The 18,126-nt window shown below is 38.6% G+C and overlaps 1 protein-coding gene across 1 annotated transcript in view; it reads right to left on the bottom strand.

Moving 5' to 3' along the window:
* The window catches only part of Mau2 (Mau2 sister chromatid cohesion factor), a 289,027-nt gene that overhangs the window by 71,815 nt on the left and 199,086 nt on the right, over window positions 1-18,126 (bottom strand). Inside the window, exon 11 of the mRNA XM_090380613.1 lies at window positions 11,370-11,447. Coding sequence (XP_090236739.1) covers window positions 11,370-11,447 — 78 coding nt within the window. The remainder of the gene's footprint in view (window positions 1-11,369; window positions 11,448-18,126) is intronic.

The raw sequence follows: 18,126 nt of genomic DNA, 5'->3' as shown, positions 1-18,126 counted from the left end.
CTGCGTACAGAACAATTACAATTTTAAAGTAACAGAATGGTCTTCCACTGTCACTCTACAATTCTTCTGTTCTTACTCCGAACTGCCCCCATTGACAGTGCTAATCAGCACTCTACTTCAGAGGAACACCTGTGGGACCTTTGGATGCACATGCAATTAGCTTACCCTATTTGTTTTTGTATAATTTAATTCCAAAGACAAAATTTATTTTTCTTAGACTTGTAAGATGGGTATCTTACAGTTCCAGCAGCTCTAAATGCTTCCTAAAATGAGGCCTCCAGAACTGCATTCAGTACTCAAGCTGTGGCAAGATCATTGCCTTATACAATGGGATAATCACCTTATCTCTGTTAGCAAAATTCCTATATATCATTGAAAAAACCTCATGAGCTACACTGGCAGCCGTAGTACAACACAACTGGTGCATTACTCTGGGGTAGGACTTTGAATGCCGAGATTCCGAGATCCCGAATACTGGGATCCCGGTCATTTTTTTCCAGTATTCAAATTCCGGTATTGATACAAAAATACTGGTTTTTCGGTACTAATTTAAAAAATAATTATCCATGATTTATTCACATAAAGGTTATAAAATCAATAACAATAAATCATTAATACAGTCAGTCCTCGTATAACACGTGTTTACACTACATGAATTCGATCAGACACGATTTATAAATAGGGGAACGATATCTTACATAACACGAACCGAATTCGCTATGCACGATTCGCCTTTGTGTTTACAAGAAATGGCAGTCGAATGCGGAATCACCCCAACTGAAGGTTCTGAAAATGTATTTATGTTTTTTATATCAGTGAAGGGGAAACACATTTCACCATAATAACGTAAAAACCAACACAATTCCAGCTATCGGTATAATCACAAATGCAATTAGATCGAGTTTACTACCAATTTATAACAGATTCCACTAGCAGAAATGCAACTGGAAATTGTTTTTATTGTTTTATGGTAGTAACCCCTAGAAATGTGCTTTAGTAAAATGTGAGGTGTTAATAGTGTATCTCTGTCTTTACGCTGTTGTTTATTCAGTTGCTACAGGCGTGCCTTTTTTTTATGTATATCAAGCGTGCCTCCTCATTTTGCTTTATTCCCCAAAAATTAGGAAAATACTGTACTTAAAAGGTGTGAAAAGGAAGCGTCGTGGTGAAGACACTGCAGATTCAGAGAGAAAAAGAAAAGCAATATCGATTAACAGAGGCAGACTGGGTCAAAAATTCTTATCCGAGAAAATTTATAGTGGCCTCATACTATGGTTTATGGCCAAAATCACACCGGCCTCCGGCCCACCGGGGTTTCCCTGGTAAGGCTTATGGCTAGTCTGCCTCTGTCGATAGAGAAAAAAATATGAAATTGTGAAACGCTTTGAGCGAAAGGAAAGACCATGTGATACTGCACGTGCTGCAGATCTAAATGAGGCAATGCCGAGAATCTCAAAGAATGCAGAGAAAATAAAAACAACTTTCACTTTAATTACACTCAAAATGTAATTAAAATCCATTAGATTAAAACAAAGAATTGGAAGAAATGGAATGGCTGTCATCTGTTTGGATAGAAAATCAAACAAAAAACAAGTTTGCTTACGATAGAAGTAAAAGCATTAGCAATATTTTATTACGTAATAGTCATAATAAAATTTTATTACGACAATTTATTGTGTTTGGTAATGTTTTGGTTACAAATGTGTGTTCAATCTTGGGTGGTCGGCACCTAACCCTATTTTTCCCATAGGGCCTGTTGTTTATTAGCATTAGTAGAGGCATTTGATGCAAGAAAGCAAGCTTATGCAGCATCAGCTAATAAAAAAAAAAAAAAAACCCACTTCCACTTCACCCCTCTGTTCGTTCAAAATACCTGTCCAGCTGAGCCTTAAACTTATTTAGGCTATCAACCTCCACCACAAGGGATGGAAGTCTGTTCCACCAACCAACCACCAGCTGGCTAAAGGCAAATTTCCGCACGTCTATCCTACATCTGTCTTTCCTCGATTTGAATTTATGCCCTCTCAGGTGATTTTTCTGAGCTAGAGGAAGAATCCCATCAGCATTGAGCATGCTTAAACCATTCAAGGCTTTATACACCTCTATTAGATCACCTCGCTGGTGCCTAGTCTCCAGACACTGTAATTTGCAAAACTTAAGCCTTTCTTCGTAAGAGCACCCCTTTGTTCCATTCACTAATCTTGTTGCCCTTCTCTGTACTCATTCCAGCAGCTCTACATCCTTCTTGAAATGAGGCCTCCAGACCTGTATACAGTACTCTAGGTGTGGCCTGACCATTGCCTTATACAATGGAATAATCACCTCCTTATCCCTGCTGGAAAAATTCCTGTATATCATTGACAATACTCCATGAGCTACTCTTGCAGCCCGTCTGCACTGCTCAGAGAACTTCATATCTGCCTGCACAACCACCCCCAAGTCCCTTTCATTCTCTACCACTGTCAGTGTAGTACCACAGAGTTGATACGTTGCTCTGGGGTTGCTGTTTCCCATGTGTAGTACTTTACATTTGTCAATGTTAAACTTCATTTGCCACCTCTCAGCCCATCTGCTCAACCTTTCCAGATCCTGTTGCAGCAGCATAATTGTGTAGGTAATTGTGCAGGCAGATATGAAGTTTTCTGAGCAGTATAGATGGTCTGTAACAGTAGCTCATGGTGTCTTGTCAATGATATACAGGAATTTTTCTAGCAGGGATAAGGAGGTGATTATCCCCTTGTATGGTCAAGCCACACGTTGAGAACTGTATACAGGTCTGGAGGCCTCATCTTAAGATGTAGAGCTGCTGGAACGAGAACAGAGAAGGGCAACAAGATTAGTGAAAATGGAACAAAGGGTTGCTCTTACGAAGAAAGGCTTAAGTTTTGCAAATTACAGTGTCTGGAGACTAGGCACCTGCGAGGTAATCTGATTGAGGTGCATACGGCCTTGAATAGTTTGAGCATACCCAATGCTGATGGGATTCTTCCTCTTGCTCAGAATAATTGCCTGAGAGGGCATAAATTCAAATTGAGGAAAGACAGTTGTAGAATAGATGTGTGGAAATTTGCCTTTAGCCAGTGGGTGGTTGATTGCTAGAACAGACTTCCATCTGTCGTTGTAGAAGTTGATAGCTTAAATAGATTCATCATATTTGGAGCCTGTGGATGGGTGAAATGAGGTTTTGTTTTTTTTTTTATTTTGCTTATGCTATATAAGCTTGCTTTCTTGCATCATATGCCTTTACTAATGCCAATGCTATATTTGTCTAACAAATCATCAGATTGTGTGTGTGCTTAATATCATTAGTCCCTACATGAATAATAATATTCTCTTTAACCCCCTTAAAATCTGACAATCTGTGGTGATAACATTAATTGTTGCTCCTGGCAGACATACCCTGGTTCTAGTCCACCTATCCTTATTACAAAAAATACATCCCATTTTCCTGACAATGGAGTCTCCTGATAGAACTAAGTCCTTTTCAACCAGAGAAGTTTGTACTTGGTTATTCAGTTCTGAGGGCCTGAATTGGGAGTGCATGGCCTGGTAGGTTACTAAAGTCTTGAGTCGCTGACGAGCTCCCAGTTACATTATTCTTGAAGACAAGCACATGTTTTTTCAATGACTCAAATTCTTCTAGAAATGCACCAAATTTTAACTTTAGATCAGTACACTCCATACAATGGTAATAAAGAAAAGAATCGTGAGCTATGATTATCCATTAGGTCAACCTTGGAATACATGCCACAGGTTCTACAAACAATGGAATCACGATTCACCTGGAAATTGCCATCAGCTATTTCTGTATGAGTCATGATACCCCAGGGTCTCACATTCACCACAGGGGACTCACATCTGGTGAGTATGGGCTTGGCATACCTAGGGTCCTACGCTGGATATCATCATTCTTCTTTATCTTGATGATTCCTTTCTACTTCTTTTTCTCTCTCTCTCTCAAGGTAACTAGGGAATTTTTTTTGGCTGGTGCAGCATAAGCCTCAGGCTTCCTTGCACTATATGGCTAATAATAATAATTATAATAATAATAATCTGTTGCAGCAGCATAGTGTCAGTAGTGTCCTTGACAACCCTGCCAACCTTTGTATCATCTGCAAACTTGGACATTAAGCTTGATATACCATCATCAATATCATTTATAAATACAGAACACAATAAATGGACCCAACACTGAGCCCTGAGGGACTCCACTAATAACATTAGTCCACGATGAGCAGTGTCCATTGATTACCACTCTCTGTCTTCTCTCCCTCAACCACCCCTTTATCCATAGCAGCAATTTGCCTCCAATGTCACACTGCTCCAATTTGTGTAGCAGTCTTCCATGTGCAACAGTATCAAAAGCCTTTCTAAGATCCAAGTATATAATATCAAAGTTATTCCCTGCATCCAGTTCTTTTGTGACTGCATCATAGTATCCAATCAAGTTGGTCAGGCAAGACTTCCCCTTAACAAAACCATGCTGTGTCTGAGCTATAACTGAAGTCTTGTCTAAATGATCCTGGAGTGCTTCTTTAACCATTGCCTCCATTAATTTTCCTGGAACAGAAGTTAAGCTCACAGGTCTATAATTACTTGTGTCAGCCTTTGATCCTCCTTTGTGAATTGGGGTCACATTTGCACATTTCCAGTCTATGGGTACCTCCCCTGAGTCCAAGGAAGCTCTCATAATTATGGGTAAGGGTTTGCTTACTTCCTTTGCTGCCTCCTTTAATATAACTGGATAGATCCCATCCACCCCGGGTGCCTTTCTTGTGTTTATCTTCAACAGTTTCTCCTCCACTTTACTCCCAGTTATTTCAAGATTCTGTAGCTTACTGCTAGAGTTGAATACACCTCTGGCATTCCCCTTGCTGAATAACGCCTCGTGTGAATGTCGATGCAAAATATTCATTTAGTTTGTTAGCTATCTGAGCAGGATCATCAACAGTTGACCCATCAATATCAAGTGGACCAATCTGATTCATCCCCTTCCTTCTAGAGTTTACATAAGTAAAGAACTCTTTGTTTTTCTTTGCATCCCTTGCCAAGGATTTCTCGTAATCTGCCTTCGCCTGCCTAACGTCCTTTGTAACTTGGTTGCATATCAACTTGTATCTATCATAGGCTTCTGTGTCATGTGTTAATTTGTAAGTATCCCATGCATTTTTCTTCTCTGCCATATGCCTCATTAGTTCATCTGACATCCATTTTGGCCTAAACCTTGAACAATATTTCTTAGTTGGTATGTAAAGCCTAGTAGCTTCCAAGATAAGTTCTTTGAATGCTTCCCATTTTGAATTTGCTGTTGGTAACATCATCAGTTGGTCCCACTGTATAGAATTTAAATACTGTCTCAGTCCATCGTAGTCGCCTTTACGGAAGCAATAACCCTTCCCTTTACCCCTAATGGTAGTTACCTCTTTGAGTAAATCCCACTTCACCACACTGTGATCACTGCCACCTAGTGGTTCATTTATCTACAGATTCTTAATGCATGAAGAATCACTGCTGATAATCAAATCAAGAGTATTACTCCCTCTAGTTGCCTCCCGAACATGCTGATGTAGAAAACAATCATCCAATAAATCCACAAAAGCCCTGCTAGTGTGTGTGAGTGACCAGCCCACAAATTCCAGTCAATATCTGGGAAATTAAAATCTCCCATTATAAGACTCTCTGATTTACTGGCCCACTCTATTTCCCTGTACAGTTTCTTATTATACTCATCAGAGTCATTAGGCCTATAGCACACTCCTACTCTCAATTTTGATCTCCCAATGCTTATGTCACACCAAACTGACTCAACACTGCACTGTCCAGCGATGTCGACTGGCTTCACTTCCTTGGTTTTTATGTGTTTCTTAACTAATAGCATAACCCCTCCCCCCTTCCTATCCTGTCTATCCTTTCTGTAGACGTTGTACTCCCCAAATTGCAGTTCTGCATCACTTATATCTGTGTGACACCACGTCTCTGATATCCCAACAATATCTGCCTTTGATGTTTTGAGCAATACCTCAAATTCATCAAATTTATTTACTAAACTCCTAGCATTGGTATACACGCAAGTATACCTGCACCTGTTTCTATTCTTAGCTACCCTAACACAACCCATGTGTTTACTTGTACCGCAATGACTCCCAGCAGTCTCTGAAATACCATGCATCTTGTTTTTCAGGTTTCTGCCTCATTCTAATAGAAGCAGTGCAAGAATCTCTTTCACCTCTGCCAGTGGCTACTGTCAATCTATTTGTCTTTGTCTCCCCCCAAGCTAGCAGTTTTCCGACCCACCTAACACTGCCTCGATAGCATCAGCAAATATTCTTGCACCCTTTCTATTTAAGTGTATCCCATCCCTGTAGAAGCAATCGCTCCTGTTAACAAGTACAGTCCAGGCTGAAAAAAATTCTGCCCCTTGAGCCTTGCACAATCTTTCCAGGGCCGAATTGATCGACAAGGCTCTCATCATATACTCCCTCCTATCGTGTCTGGGCAGAATTGCAGACACTTTCAAATTCAACCCTAATTCTCGGCTTTTGTTCAACAGTGACCTGTACTTGTTACGTAATTCTGCCGGTCTCCTACTCTTAATATTATTAGTGCCAACGTGTACAACTATATCACCTTTTGTGCCCTTAAAAGATGATATTCGCTCTACGTCATCAACCTTTGCCCCTGGCAGACATACCCTGGTCCTGTTCCACCTATCAAATATCATTTATATTGCACGATTTTGCATTGCACGAGTGTTTCTAGGAACACAACTATCGTGCTATACGAGGACTGACTATACTGCTGAATTTGCAAATGAGGGATTGTTATACACAGTACAAATGCAATGGAAACCTGAAAACATCATGAAACTGTAAGACAAAATCTTACAACTATATTTCTTTTAGTAAGTGCAGTGTGTGTGGAAGTAAAGCACTTAAGGAATAACAAAAACATCATTATGGAAATATTTCCATTAGTGGCAGTAGGTCTGGTAGGGCAATTAAGGAATATGGTGAACAATGGTATGGCGGGTGTGGAAGGGTTATAATGAAAAGCTTCTGAACAATAGTTTAATCCATTTATTACACCGCTACTTGAGGATATGACACTTAGTGCATTTTGGGAAAGGGTGTCAAGTATGCAGCAGTTCAAAGGTATTGTGAACAGGTGATCTTGAGGTAAAAGATGAAAGCGTTTTGTTGTGCGGGAAAAATATTCTGTTTTTCCCACCAAAGGAAGAAGACTGAGTTAAAGACTAACACCGTGATTAGGTCAGGTTTAAATTAGATAGGGAGACATATGCAAATACATGCAAACCCCAAAGGGGTTTGCATGTATTTGCATATGTCTCCCTATGTATTTGCAAAGATTGAATTAGTTTAGTGTTTGAAGCTGTAGAGAGAGTTGAGATTATTAATTGGGAGAAATTTTATAAAAATGATAGCATATATTAACAGATTAAATGAGAAAAATGAATAGATTAGATGTAAATGAACATCAGTTATGTATTGTAAGTAGATTTGTATGATAAATGACTTTTGTTTTATATTTGTGTCATTGCTCTTGAGAAACTGACAGCTCACATATAATATATATATGATATATAATATATATACTCATGTGTCAAGGGAGGGGGGGGGGGTAGAATATCCCTCAGCTCCTGGAAATTCTCATTTTTTAATGCAGTCATGTAGCTTGTGGGGCTTAATGCTTGAGGAGAGTTGCTGTACGAAAATCATAACAATGGCCACTGACGGCGATACTAAAGTAGAGGGAAATAAAAATTAATAAATAATCCCCACCCACAACTTAGATTTGGTTTTCCCCACCAAGCTTAACCGTCAGTCCCTTTCTTTCATTAATACGGATACAGTGCCATAAAAAGTCAAAAAGGAAATATTTTTTATTTTTGATAAAAAAGAAATAAGATTTTTTGAAGATGAGGGAATAAGAAGGGGGTTAAACTGCAACTCATCTACTACTATCTCAGTACAAAGCACCAACCAGTACAGAATCCTATTCTGCCGCTAATTAAATATGTACCAAAATTAGATCCAGTTTAAACAATAACACTATTGAGTTTCTTAAGAGCTTACTTTATTCGGACAGGTAGTGTGGATGCTTATTTTTTTTTGTTTTTAGAATAACTGTATGTTTAATTTTTGCTAGAATATTTATTAAACATACAGTTATTCTAAAATGATCAATATGGCATTATGTTGGTCCACATGATGTACAATAATTTATTATAATAAAAGTTGATTTAAAATGTGAATTCAAGTAATTACTTGAATTCACGCATCAATTTATTGCACCTAATTGTCATCAAAATTTACTGCAAAAAAAAATTTTTTTTTTTGGAATAGCGGTATCCCAGTTTCATAAATTAAAAATACCAAAATACCAGTATTAAGATTTTGACCGGTATTGTGAGCCCTACTCTAGGGTTACTTTTGCATTTGTCAATGTTAAACTTCAACTTCATTTTTCAGCCCATCTGCTAACTTTTCTAGATCCTGTTACAGTAGCATATTGTCACTAATATCATTGACCATCCTCTGCCAACCTTTGTATCATCTGCAAACTTGGACATTAAGCCTGATATGCCTTCATCAATATCATTGATAAATATAGAAAACAACAATGAGTCCAACACCGAACCCTGGGGAACTCCACTAATAATATTAGTACACAAAGAGCACTGTCTAATGATTACCTCTGTTTGTTTGTTTGTTATTTGGTTTTTAGGAGCATTAGCAACTAAGGCCATATTGCTCCGGGAATATGCGGTGGTCATTCCCTGACCTTTCCGCATCCTCCGTATTTGGTGGTGACGGGATCGAACCCCGGTCTAATCAAGAAGCGTATGTTACGCACTGCTGCTCCTTCCCACATGGCTACGGAGGCGCCAATGATTACCTCTGTATTCTCCCACTCAACCATACCTTTATCTATAACAGCAACTTGTCCTTAATGCCACACTGCTCCAAATTGTGCAGCAGTCTTTTATGTGTAACAGTATCAAAATCTTTCTTGAAATCAAAGTATATGATATCAAAATTAATTTTTGCATCCAGTTTCTCTATGACCACATTGTAGTATCCAATCAAACTGGTAGACAAGATTAACAAACCCATGCTGCGTCTGAAGTATAACTTCACACTTGTAAGATGGATATCTTACAGTTCCACCAGCTCTAAACTTCCTAAAATGAGGTCTCCAGAACTGCATTCAGTACTCAAGATGTGGTGAGACCACTGCTTTATACAATGGGATAATCATCTTATCTCTGCTAGCAAAATTCCTATATATCATCAAAAAAACCTCATGAGCTGTATTGGCAGCTGTAGTACAACACAACTGGTACATTACTCTGGGGTTACTGCTACCCATATCCAGTATTTTGCATATGGGTAGCAGACCTATGGGTAATGCAGGACCATCTAGTCTTGTTTAGATGGTCCTGCATTACTTCTTTAACCAGTTACTCCATTATTTTCTCTGGAACAGATGTTAAACTAACAGGTCTGTGATTACTCATGTCCCTCTTTGATCCCCTTTGTGAACTGGGGATACATTCGCACATCTCCAGTCTGCAGGGACCTCTCCTGAATCCACAAATGCTCTCATAATAATGACTAAGGGTTTGCTTAGGGAAGAAACTCTTGGTCTCCTCTATAAAACAGTGTTAGTGCTCATTTTTATCTATCAAACTGCCATTTCATTCCATAGGTTGATAAACTTGCCATCATCAAGCTTTGAGATCAGAGGCAAAGACCTATGCTTCTTTAGTAACCATATGCTTGTTGGACTGTGTCCACTGCAGATCTCCAGGTTTGGCAAGCAACCCCCCCCCATCAATATCCCTATGGGTTTGCAGGTCCTTTACATTGTTCTTTCCTATCACATCACCTACTAACTTCCAAGGTGTAAAAATCAAAATTAACCAGGAATTTTTTTTACTTTTACAGACTACAGAATATGGGGTGAAATCATTAAAATTTGACAGAAAAGGTGAGATATTTGATAAGGGCCAAGTAACATAGAAATCCATAGTGTCCTTTGCCAATCTGAATAAAAAAAATGGTTTCAGCCTAATTCACATTCAATGTATGTTGTAACAAGATATGGATTGCTAAATCAGAAACTCCACAGCTTAAAAATTTCAAACACTCCTTACTGCACCTGTGGCTCTCAGAAGATTGTCCCACATCCTACTGCACTGTAATCAATACTCTCTCAGATATCCATAACCCACTCCTGGTTAGAGAAGGGCAAAACCTGGTACAAGACAAGGAAACCACCCAATGACTTGGGATCTCCTTAGCTGATGCAGTGTACAAAAGAAGGCATTGGATCATAACAGCTGGTAACTAGTAGAACCTTGCTGGCATTGGTGGCTCTCACCATGTTCCAGTATGGGATTCTTACCCCTTTTTATCTGTTTCCTACCCTTACTCTACCAATTCTTCTGTTTCATAAGAAGTTACTTATAAGCCAGACCATGTTGGGCTCACAGGAAAGATCTTAGGTCAACTGCACAATGGCTGCAGGGCAGGAGGCAAAGGGTTATGATTAATAGTTACTCTTCAGATCAGTCACATTATTATAGGATACTCAAAAGTTCAGTTCTAGGGCCACTGTTGTTTTTGATTTTCATAAATGATATTGAAGAAGGGATAGATGATGTGATATCAAAATCTGCATATGATATGAAGACTGGAAGAGTGATTAATGATCAGTGTTCCTTTGGGATGACATATATTTTTTTCTATTTTGTACACAGTGTAAGATGGATGCAAGTTTACTTTATGTGTCTGTATCAACTGAAATAGAAGGTAAACACTAAATAAATGATGCAGCAAACTAGTTATACTTCAGATAACAGGTCTCATATGGTCTAGCACAGTAAACCAAAAAGTTACAATGCATTTTCAGTAAAAAGTGTATGCAAGTGCCACAATTAAAAGGGATAAAAATTGTGCAATAATCCAGGGCTAAGAGGGAAAATTATATCCGATTTTATAGACTACGTTGGGGTTGCCATGCTTAATAATTCTTTATCACTAAATATAATATGCAGTAGTTGAAAATCAACAAATGAATGAAGCTGCATTTTTACATTATATATAAAATTACTGACAAAGTTATAGAAAATATCAAGTGTCAGCAACAATATATCTATTAATTATAAAGATTATTCACTGGAAAACAAATTTGCTTGATAGGCTGAAACATAACTGCTGTCATGGCAAGGGCAGTTCAGCTAAAAGTATTATTAGCAGTACTACAAGGCAGAATTGATCACAAAATATACATTTTACAAGTAATTGTTTTTCTCCCCTTTTTAGTATTATAAAAATAACACTTACCAGAAGGGCATGTATCTGTGGCCTATGACGTACAAAAAGCCGTGTTTCTTGCCTTGAAATTTGTAAAGCATGAGAAGCCTAAATAACAAAACATTTTTTAAAACAATGCTATATACATATTTTACTTCTTATTCAACACAAAACTGAAAAACTGCATTATATAATTACAAAACAGACTGATTTTGAAATTTTAGAGCAGGCCTCCAGAAACATGACTGCCATGGGTGAGTAATTTTTTATTTCTGGCAAGTACATTTTTAACTTTCCCCATATAATAAGTACCAAATAGTAAATATCCAAGCTCCATTTTAGGTTTTGATAGTAAGCACAAGGAAAATAGCTGCAATAAAGTTTTAGTTGTGTCAGAAAATGGATGACATTAGTTCAAAACATGCATCTAATTTTGCTTACAAAGTTATCGTCAGATACTTGGTCATCACTGCATCGCACCCCCCCCAAATACCACCACAGCAACATCAACTATTAAAATTATCACTTAACTACAGTCACCTGTTCTGTCCTTGTATCATGTTAAACAATGAGCATAAAACATTACTGAAGTTCAAAGCATGACACACATCAATGTATTCTTGAAATTTCAAATATTTTAAATGGAAATATTTTTATCAACTGCAGTTCAAGTATGGATTTAATCCTTCCTCTTTTTTTCCCTCAACCGATTAAGCCATAAAGATAAGGATAGTGAGATAAACATCAATGTATAAATCTCCCCCCCACCAAAAAGCTATTTTGACATTAATTGCAAATTATAAAGCAGCAATCACAGTGCATTACATATTGTACACAGTCTGCCAATTAAATAACAGGGCTGATTTTTTCTGTCCACACCATGAATGCTAAATTAAAAAAATAGCACCATTCAAACTTCTAAAATGTTCTCTTTTGATAGAGCATATGCGTGTGAACATCGCTTCTGCGTAAGTCATGGCAGGTGTAACAAGACGTTGGTTGTGCTATGTGTCAGAAATTTGAAGATGGAGCAATGTTCAGTAATTAAATTTTATTTTAAGTTGGATAAAAGTGCAATGAAAGCACTTTAAGACCTGAAAAAGGTTTACTGAGATGAATTTGTGTGTGTGGGTTCAAGTGGTTTGCATGCTATCTTTCAAATTTGCTTGAAAGATAGCATGCAAGTGAGTCAACTGAGGATGACTCCAGACTGTGACAGCTGGTTTCCATTTAAACTGAAACTTTGTCCACAATCTTGTGAACAAAGGCTGAAGAATCAGCACCCACATGATCACTGACACATTGAACATTAATAAAGAAACAGTTCACATTTTAAAAAATGATTAAGGGAAACAAAAGATTTGTTCACAATTTGTGCTTGAATATGGAGCAAAGGCAAAAAAGAATCAACTGCTGTCGCAATTTCCTTGAATCTGCTGAAGATGATATAGACATTCTGAAGAGAATTGCAACAGGTGACAATATGACCTGCAGACAAAGATACAAAGCATGGAGTGGTGAGCTCACCCAGGAAGAAGATTTGACTCAAGAAATCTCACATCAAGATGATGCTGATCGTTTTCTTCGACATCAAAGAATACAGATGTTTGACACAAATGTGTTTGTGTCAATGATCTGTATGCGTGGTGCATTGTCATGGAACAGCAGCCAGCTGTTCCATGACAATGCACCACAAACACAGCCCTCGATGCGAAGCAGTTTTTGGTAAAGCAAGTGATCACAATTAACGAGCACCCTCCCAACTCGACTGATTCGGCAAGAGAGAACTTAACATATTGTTAAGTCTATAGCAGTAGATACTCTGGTGGGAAAGTGAATATAAGTGTCAGCACCAGTGTTTAATAATGTGAGATTCTGGCTGTCAAGAACTATTTCAATGAGTTTTCCTCATTTGTCTATCTGGGGAGATCCCCACATAGTGCGGTGCCCATTGAAATCTCCTAGCAGAATGAAAGGAGATGGAAGCTGCTTTATAAGGTCTTCCAGTTCTTTCGCAATGAATTCTTTGTTTGGGGAAAGGTATACAGAGACTACGGTTAAAGTAAAATTCAAAACAATACGTACTGCTACAGCCTCTAATGTAATCTGCAGCAGGATCTATCTTGTAGGAAATTTGTTATCAACAAGTATGGCTATGCCTCCTCTTGTTGAGTTAGTATTGCTTCTGTCTTGTTGATAGATACTATAATTTTTAATCACTGGAGTCACCTGCGGGGTTAGACTGGTTTCTTGCAAGCAGAGGTCTATTGGACTGTGTTGTTTGATTAGATCATAAATATCAAAAATATTGCTTCATACACCTCTATAGTTCCACTGCATTATTTAGTTTTAGAGACTGTGTATGGTTCTGTCTGCTTTTTATATCCAGCCTGCTTGTATCGTCCAACGTCCATATCATCTTCTGCATGTAAATCCAAGATTGTTTCATCCTGCGGGGCACCAGCATCAATGTCCATATTTCCTGAGCATGGTTGGTCTGCAATATTTGGGGCTGATGCTTTCAATTTAATAATTTCTGGCAGAGTATCAGTTGCAGTTGGTGGGACTGTTAGTGGAGTATTGCTAGCACAAGTCACTTTACATTGTTCTGTAGATGGCTGCTGTGGAGACGATAGCACTGATCAAGCCCAATCGGCAAGTGAGATGGATGGAGGTACTGTGACTGCCGTTTGTGTTGCAGCTGACTGGTATTTTTTGGCTGCCGCAGCATAGGTAATTTTTGGCATGCTGAGCATAACTTGCTTCCTAGCTTCTTGGTAGGTGACCTTTTGTTCAACTTTGTATTTCTGAATCTCTTTTCCTACCCTGCAGAGTTCACATGCTTTTGAGTATGCTGGATGCTGGTCTTTACAATTTGGGCATTGTGGCATTTCTGCACTGCAGTCCATTTGTGCATAAGCTTTGGAGCTGCAGTTTGGGCAGATGGTGTTTCCTCAATATACTGTTTGAGTGTCCAAATTTTTGACACTTGAAACATCTGATTGGGTTAGGAACATAGGGACATATTCAGCAATTAAGGTATCTGGCTTTGACAAATGATGGTAAGGTTGGTGTATAAATGTGAGAGTAACGTTCCTAGTGGGAACAAGTTTACCATATTTTTTAATCATTATCTGCTTTGCTTGAACTACTTTTTGATCTTGTAGCTTTTCCACTATCTCATCTTCAGTGACATTCATCAGGTCCCACTCTGCTATTTAATGTAGCATGAGGGGTGACCTGTACGGGTATTCCACCAAAAGTTGACAATTTCAGTAGAGCCTGAGAATGCTGGTGTTTCGACTAGCAGATGTCCAGATCGGAGTCTTTTCACCATTTTCGGTGAACCAGCCACACTTTCCAAACATTTCTGGATTAGAAATGGTGAAAGTGTACTCACAGGTTTGGCAGAAAGAGAATGTAATATGAGAAATATTGGATATTTCTGCTGATTCTCATTTTTGCGTAGTCTCTTAGATTGTGATTCGTCACGTTTGGGTTCATTTAGGTCATGACATGAGTGTCTAGGCTCAAGTGCTGGATGGTTGTCGTAATTCAGGGTTGCTCCTTTTAGCCATGGAGGATAACTTTTCCTCCAGTTTACCGGCCCCACCACATGGAGGCAGGAGCGGTGCCGCCAGTGACCAAGCGATTAGAGATTAGTAGTTAGTGTGTTATGTACTACATACAGGAAGAAGAAAGGTACCTTTCCTTTCTTTTTGAAAAGCTTACTTCTTTATTTAGAAGAGCACAAAATAAATAACTTAGTAAATAAACACTCGAAATTTCTCTGAAATCCATTAATTCTAGAGAAGGCACTTTGAGATTCGCTTTGTTCACTCGCTTGGCACTTGGGGCCAATAAGAAAGTGTAAAAAGGTGACACAGAAGAGGGGTACAAGTTTTCTTGTACATAAAACTTGTACTCAGGAGTACAAGTTTTGTGAACAAGTGGAGAAATAGCATCAGGACTAGGTGCTTTCCTGGCATCAAGACTGTTCAAAATTCTTTTGACATCCTTTTGATGGAAGGCCACAGGAGGCATTGAATGGAGTGTATTGGGAATGGTAGGATGTGATTTAACAAGATCATAAAAACACAAGTTAGAAGAAAAGTAGGAAGCTAGCAGAACAACTTTACCTTTAGCTGAGGTTGCATTAGAACTATCAGATTTTAATGGAGATGGGAGAACAGATGGGCAAAAGTTGCAGCCAGCAGCTTTGGCAAGAAATGAGAATGCTCAAGTAGCATTTGGATAAGAAGCAAGTTTTCTACTCTTAGCCTGTTCAAAGTCTAGTTTAGACTAATTAATAACATTAATAACTACATTACAATTGTTGTGAGCTTTAGTGTAGGCAGAACCTGGAGATTTGGATGCAAGTCAATTGCGGTATGCAGCATTCTTATCTGGAACAGCCTTAGCACACTGATTGGAAAACCAAGGGTTAGATAAAGGATGAGATTTTAAGGTGGAGTGTGGAATAAAGGATTTCATTTACACATTTGAGTGAACATTGACACTAGAAGGTTTAAACAATAATCCAACCAAGGAAGAAATCTCACAGATCATTCTGTTTTGCATTTTTGTAACACCAAACAACAAGAGGGTGAGAGTGGCCAAAACAGAGGCTCCACTGAAGAAGAGATGAGACCATCACCAACTTGTGATCTGAGATGCCTGGAAGCACATTCACCTCAACTATGTACTTGGACGGGTTGTTCGTGAGAAAAGATCAGGTTATGGCTGTTAGCAATGGGGTTAGCATTGTCTGGTAGTATTCTGGTAAGTAAATGAAGAATCTGTGTGAAGTCATTACAAACCTGACCAGCTGGTGTCTGTGTGACTAGAAAACTGAAGCCACCTGGTATTGTGAGCATTAAAATCACCAATTAAAATTACTTCACAGTTAGGAAAGTCAGACTAGAGAAAGTGGTGTTTTCAAAGAAGGGAAGTCAAACAGCTCCATTTGATTTGCACAACTGGGGAGATCAATAGAAGCAACAGATGAATTTGAAAGAATGGAGTACAGAGATTTTAAGCCAGAGAACAATAAAAAGAGATTCCAAATTATTATCTCTGATAGGGAATATCAGAGTGGACATATGCAGAAGCATCACCGCTGAAGTGAAAGGAATTGTACAGCAAATAATTAGGGCAACTGAGATGAGCAGTGGTTGAATCAACAAAATAATTACAATACTGTCAGAAAAAGCAAGTAGAGCTTGGCAGACTGTAAGTGAAAATGGACATCACTGAGATTGGAACTGAGACCATGTATATTTGTGAAATGAATGGAGGAAGTGGTTGGAAAGTTTAGATTTTTTCACAGATAAGTTTCTTCTATTAGTTTGATTATTTGTGGTGTAAAGATAAGGTGGGGAATGAAATGCTGTATGAAGTAATGAAATTTTTGGATGTGTTGTAAATACAGAAAGAATATATCCAGCTCCTTGACATAACATGGCCTGGAAAATGTCCCTCCCCCCCACACACACTATTTGGACTCCTCTCAGTCACTATCTGGCAGAGATTATACAATAGCCAATCCACGTCTCCTAGAGAGTTACCAACATATTCGGTCCAATAGACTATTTAGTAGATAGCATTTGAGAACACTGTTAAGAGCTGTACCTTCGTGATAGAAGGCACCCCCCCCCATCTCTTCCATAATGCTGAGTACAGCTCTGCATGATGGAAGAGATGGGGGGGGGGTTTGCTAGAGATTTTCCCTGGAGGCCAAACATGGGTTTTATCACATCAGGCTGCCAATAAGCAAATGGCGGTATTGCACCAGTTAATGAGCGTCACCTTCAAACTAGTACTGCCTGGTAACAAAGAGGTATGGTATTCCTCTGTGTGACATGGATGGCATATCTCGACCTCTGCTTACATTGATTCACTCACACCTGGTTGATCACCTGCAAATATACTAGGTGCAGTATTTCAGGAGGAGGACAAGAGGGGGGTTATAACCAGGGTTACTAACAGTTCCATCACCATGAAGGTGCAAGCAGAGGATGTAGTTGTCACAGAATGACTGGGCTTCAGCAAAATTTAGTCCACCTGACTCAAGTGTTGCCTGAATATCAGTTCCATCAGCATTTTAGATTTTAGGTAGCAACCCCTAGCTGGTCATATCTGAGAATGATTGAAACTTTTTCTAACTTCCTAACTATTGAGACAATTTTACAATAATTTTTGAAGTGAAATTTTGTTTTTTTGCAATACTTTATGCACTGGATTGCATAAATGCATGAAAGCACCAACCAGCACACTACTCTTGCAACTATTTTTGTTTAGTGGTTGCACAACACCTCACTGGTGATTCCCAATGTATCTATATATGTGTTTATATTATTTTTCTTTTATTATTTCAACACATATCATATAAGCAAAAATATATTCAAATATATAGTTTGAGATTTCAGAAGCTTAATGACAGAAAATTTGGAATAAACTTGAATATGGAAGTGGCTAATAAAGGCTTGTGCGTTTGCAAGTGCGCGCGCGCGCGCGCGCGCGCACGCACACGCACACACACACAAAAGTAAATTCCTATTAGGCGATACTTAGAATAGGGTTTTTCAAACTATGATCTTTGGAGCCCTTGGGCTCTGCCATAGTTATCTGGGGCTCCACAAGGAAATTTTAGATTAATATTTTTTTCGAAAACTATAAAATTGAATCAGAATATGCCGTGCATAAAAGTAAAATGTAAATCTGGCCTTTTCTGAGTGACCTTAGACTATCAATGTGCATGTTATAAATGTAAAGATCTGGTGCTAGT

This window comes from Mastigoproctus giganteus, chromosome 9 (assembly GCF_048544385.1).
Source record: "Mastigoproctus giganteus isolate SK-2022 chromosome 9, ASM4854438v1, whole genome shotgun sequence".
NCBI lineage: Eukaryota > Metazoa > Arthropoda > Arachnida > Uropygi > Thelyphonidae > Mastigoproctus > Mastigoproctus giganteus.
This window is presented reverse-complemented; position numbering and strand designations above follow the sequence as displayed.